The sequence below is a fragment of the Sebastes fasciatus genome, chromosome 5 (genome assembly GCF_043250625.1).
Source record: "Sebastes fasciatus isolate fSebFas1 chromosome 5, fSebFas1.pri, whole genome shotgun sequence".
Taxonomy (NCBI): Eukaryota; Metazoa; Chordata; class Actinopteri; order Perciformes; family Sebastidae; genus Sebastes; species Sebastes fasciatus.
This window is the reverse complement of record NC_133799.1, coordinates 25,724,081-25,729,286: the sequence shown is the minus strand read 5'-3', so window position 1 is coordinate 25,729,286 and position 5,206 is coordinate 25,724,081. Positions and strand designations below refer to the sequence as shown.

The 5,206-nt window shown below is 36.8% G+C and overlaps 1 protein-coding gene across 9 annotated transcripts in view; it reads right to left on the bottom strand.

Moving 5' to 3' along the window:
• Nucleotides 1–250: 250 nt before the first annotated feature.
• nmu (neuromedin U) overlaps nucleotides 251–5,206 on the bottom strand; it is a 9,567-nt gene continuing 4,611 nt past the window's right edge. For 2 of the 9 annotated variants that reach the window (XM_074636998.1, XM_074636999.1), the window contains exons 4-9: nucleotides 5,201–5,206; nucleotides 5,033–5,062; nucleotides 3,552–3,602; nucleotides 2,357–2,446; nucleotides 581–634; nucleotides 251–483 (exon numbers count right to left, since the gene is read on the bottom strand). The exon at nucleotides 5,201–5,206 is cut by the window's right edge and continues 48 nt beyond it. In XM_074636998.1, coding sequence (XP_074493099.1) covers nucleotides 448–483; nucleotides 581–634; nucleotides 2,357–2,446; nucleotides 3,552–3,602; nucleotides 5,033–5,062; nucleotides 5,201–5,206 — 267 coding nt within the window. In that variant the 3' untranslated portion in view covers nucleotides 251–447. The remainder of the gene's footprint in view (nucleotides 484–580; nucleotides 635–2,356; nucleotides 2,447–3,551; nucleotides 3,603–5,032; nucleotides 5,063–5,200) is intronic. The other 7 variants (XM_074637001.1, XM_074637002.1, XM_074637003.1 and 4 more) reach the window with 4 other exon arrangements.

Below are 5,206 nucleotides of genomic sequence, written 5' to 3'. Positions count from 1 at the left end.
TTTTTTGTTAAAAAGGAGATCTTTAAAAATGACACGCTGTTTGGAAGTACTTTATTCAGTCACCAATAACTAAGAGAAATCTAGAAAGTGTTTCATGAAAACAGATTTTGATGTCATTGTGCCAAATAAATTAAACTTCCTTTAGTCAAAAGAAAAGTTGAAATACCCTTTCCATTTATCCAACCTCCTGATCTTTTTTATACAGTCCCTTTCTGTAAGCTTACAAATAGAGCTGCAACGATTAATCGATTAGTTGTCAACTATTAAATTAATCGCCAACTATTTTCATAATCAATTTGAGTATTTTTTTTTAAGAAAACAAAGTCAAAATTCTCTGATTCTTAAATGTGAATATTTTCTGGTTTCTTTCCTTCTCTATGACAGTAAACTAAATATCTTTGAGTTGTGGACAAAACAAGACATTTGAGGACGAGTATTACCTTTAATTCACTCATATTCTAAGGATCGTCTTCCATTTCGTGGCTGTAAGTGCAAACAAAATATTGAATGTTCAGGATATTATCATGCAGGGGAATTTATAATTTTTCTTTTCTTTTCTTTTATACAAACACGTTCGTACCCGATAGAGGAAGTAACCTCTGCTCTGGATGCCCCCAGGTCCCTGGAGTTCAGCCTGTATGGACACAAAACACTCAGAAGTTAAACTTGAATAGAAGAACGTCTCCAGTCTTATGTACCATTTGTCCTCCGTGTTGCTACGACTCTACAACGCCAACAACACATCCAAACCAATCACGTTTCTCACTCACGATTCCTCTGTGTCCACTCTGTAAATGTCAGCGCTTGATAGCATTGACAGATAAGCTCACCTGTCGGCAGCACTAATTTTAGACCATAATTGCTGGCAGCTTGGGGAAAGAACAACTAATGCAGCTCTTACAGAGAGTGAGGAGAGCTGGCTGACATGAAACTGCATCACTGAAGGAAGGAAAACATATGTAACAAACACAGTTCAATACCAACGTTTACAAAACATACGACTTCCACTGTGAATGCCGCAGTTTTATCATTTTCTATTCATCTGCTCTTTCTATATTTCCAATCAAAGATCTGAATTAGGGCTGTCAATCGATTAAAATATTTAATCATGATTACCTTAAAGGGAGATTTGTCAAGTATTTAATACTGTTATCAACATGGGAGTGGGAAAATATGCTGCTTTATTCAAATGTATGTAAATATTTATTACTGGAAATCAATTAACAACACAAAACAATGACAAACATTGTCCAGAAACCCTCACAGGTACTGCATTTAGCATAAAAAAATATGCTCAAATCATTACATGGCAAACTGCAGCCCAACAGGCAACAACAGCTGTCAGTGTGTCAGTGTGCTGACTTGACTATGACTTGCCCCAAACTGGATGTGATTATCATAGGGTGGGCATGTCTGTAAAGGGGAGACTCGTGGGTACCCATAGAACCCATTTACATTCACATATCTGGAGGTCAGAGGTCAAGGGACCACTTTGAAAATGGCCATGACAGTTTTTCCTCGCCAAAATTTAGCGTAAGTTTGGAGCGTTATTTAGCCTCCTTTGCAACAAGCTCGTATGACATGGTTGGTACCAATGGATTCATTAGGTTTTTTAGTTTCATATGATACCTTCACTTTCACATTAGCTTTAGTTTTATTTATCTTTACTGAGCCCGCTACAACCAAAAAATCGCAAGTTGCGTGAATGCAATAAAGAAATTAGTGGCGTTAAAACAAATTTGCATTAATATCGGGTTAACTTTGACATCCCTTTTATTTATACGTATATCTTGGTAATATATCCCACTTCAATGTTTTGTATGCATTTCATTACATACGTTAGGCCTAACCATAGAACCCATTTTCATTCATATATCTTGAGGTCAGAGGTCAACGGACCCCTTTGAAAATGGCCTTGCTAGTTTTTCCTCGCCAAAATGTTGCGCAAGTTTGGAGCGTTATTTAACCTCCTTCTCGACAAGCTAGCATGACATGGTTGGTACCAATGGATTCTTTAGGTTTTTCTAGTTTCATATGATACCAGTATCTTCACTCTAGCTTTAAAACGGAGCCTACTACAACCTAAAAATCACAAGTTGCGTTAATGCGTTAAAGAAATTAGTGGTGTTACTATTACGTTAACTTTGACAGCTCTAACCTGAATACATTCTTTAAGCCAGAAATGGTGAAAAGATGTCACACAAAATAAGATTTCCTGTCACCTCTGATTGCATACAGTTTATTTTTTTGTATGCTACAAAACAAACAAAGTTTCTAATATCTTTGTTTTATCAATCAGTGGATTATTTTTGTAAAGCAACAAAAACAAGACATGAAAAGTGGAAGGAGAACTGACGTGGGTGGTACATACGCGCATTGAGAGTCCTCTCTCTCTTCTGGTATGGAGTTGATGAACGAGACGCAGGAGAGGGTGCGACAGAGGGGTCTGACAACGAACACACAAACAAACACACAGATAGAGCCGCACAGAGATGATCTCTGTTTCATCTCCAGTAAACACACAAGAAACATGCAACTCAGAAATGCAAACAAATATTTCCCTTCATCGCAGCCGATAAACGCATCACATTCTGCATCATTCACACGCCGGCGACGGAGACAAAACAGCTTCATATTTCATTTAAAGAAATATGGTTCATTGTGGCGAGTGAATGTGCATCCTGGGATGTTTTATGGGGTTTTCAATAAACATAGATGCACAAAAAGGAAAATAAACACAATGCATTTAAATAATCAAAACTTATTTCACACTGATGCTGTAAACATTTCATATCAAGAAGGATCATATTTAACTATTAAAATGTACTTTGCAGTGTTGATATTCGGCTATTTTTCCCTTGTTTCTTGTTTGTTGTCCAGTGTGTACGACAGACAGAGAGAGGAAAACATAATCCAAGTTCTCATGCAATCTGACATGCAGAGCACAGAACAAGGGATACGTTAATGTTTATGGCATATTACTACTGTAGTTACATGCATGAATCTGTATGGACATATGTACGTGTACATGGGATGTATTTAGATGTGTTTGTATTTGAGCATATGTTGGCCTATATATATGTGAATATATATATATATATATATATATATATATATATTCACATATATGACTCTGAACTTTATGATAAGTACTGAAGATGTAATTTACCTCACTTTGTGTGTTGTTATTTTTGTATTTATGCATATTTTTTGTGATTAAAATGTAAAAAGAAATTGTAAATATAAAAAAAGGGAGAAGAGCGCTGAAAGAAGATTTTCATTTTATATCTGCGTATATGAGGTTTGTGCATGTGTGAATCCATGTTGCAGTCTACATGCACACATTAGTGCTAATCTGTAGCAGTAAATGTGTTCCTCCTGCATGCACTTTGGTTTGGGGAATAAAGTGCTATAGTCTAACAATGCACCAGATTCAGGCGTTCACAAAAAGTGCAGGTCACATTTAGTTGTAAAACAATCCGAGGTGCTTTCTCAGGTCAAGCAGCAGACTGTAACAGTGCAGATTTATCTTTTAAACTTACAGTACTTACCACTCCCTCTGACAGGGCAGAACTTTGTCGTTGAGAGTAATGAAATAAAAACTGCACATACGGTGCATGATGTAAAAAAAAACACACACACAAAGAAGCCGACACAAAGTTGTCATTATAATCTCACAGCTCTGTGGGTCTAGTCTAGGGCTGTATCATGATACAGGGGTTGTGATTAAATATACTATGATATACTGCGATACTTTACATAAGCAAGGCGATATATTGTGATTTATAAATACAATTTTAGAAAAACTGTCATAGTCAGGCTGTTCATAGCTATACCTACAAAAAGTAATGCACTGCAATTCATATATTCTACAAAATCAATGCATATTTAATCTACGTAATCGTGAACCAGGAAGAATAAAGAGCGACACGCCACGTGAAGAAAAACATCAGACTTTCACCCAGGAGACCGCTGTTTGTGTCCAGTGTGAAACCAGAAGTCAACGTTTATTTTTTTTGTCATGTATCTTCCATACTTAAAGGTCCAGTGTGTAGGATCTGGCAGTATCTAGCGGTGAGGTGAGGAGATTGCCACCAACTGAAGCCTCTCCCATGTGCCAAGCGTGTTGGAGAGCTACGATGGCCGATGCGAAAACGCAAATGTCCCTCTCTAGAGCCATCTGGATCAGAGCCAGTAAGTAGAGTGTGCATGTATGTGGGAAGTGAGTGGTGAAGCAAGAGAGGGAGAGCGGTGTCGACGGGAGCGAGTAACGTTATCGACTCCGGCCCAAGCAGGAAAAGTTAACAGTGTTTGGTTTGTCCGCTCTGGACTACTGTAGAAACATGGCGGACTCCATGAAGAGGACCCGCTCCCTATGTAGATATAAACGGCTCATTCTAAGCTAACGAAAACACAACGACTCTTATTATCAGGTGATTAAACACTAAAGAAAACATACTTATTAATGTAATATTCCATTTCTGCTAATAGATCCCCCTAAATTCTGTTTCTTCTTCTGTAGTTATTTTAACCCAAACCACGATCTTTTCTTAAAGCTAAAACTAAGTAGTTTTGTTGCCTGAACCTAGCCAAGTTGTTGCCTGTGAAGACGGAAGTTTATTTTGAAAAGACTGTATGCATGTAACTAGTGGAAATTGACACGTTCGTAGGAAAACGCACGCAAAATGAGGAATAACTTTTCGTAAGATATCATACGAACCGTTGTATGAGGACACGTTGTCATACAAAGAGATTTTGCATAAAATCTGAATAAAATAAAGTTTACTTTTTAATGCAATCAGTATGGTGGCATCTGCATTTGCATTTATCACATTTGTCCCTTTAACATCCAACATCATAGAACTACTTTTGTGTAATATGAGCAACGAATCTTTGCATGAAAACTAATTAAAAATCAATACAGTTTCGATATCACAAAATATAATATTGTGATACTCAAGTGTATCGAAATTGTCTAGTCTAGTTGAACCATTTTAGGGGAAATAATAAGAGAAAAATAATGTGTACTTACCCTTTTACTATTTTCTTGCACTTTCAGCTCCTGAGAAGAAAACAATAATGAGTCTTTTAGTTGATGTGAATCTTTGGACCGTAAAGCTCTAATCAAACATGATGAACGATCAACGTTTCATTGTCATCTTATATGGAATCTATAGTATAGTGACATATACTGAATTACCTTTGA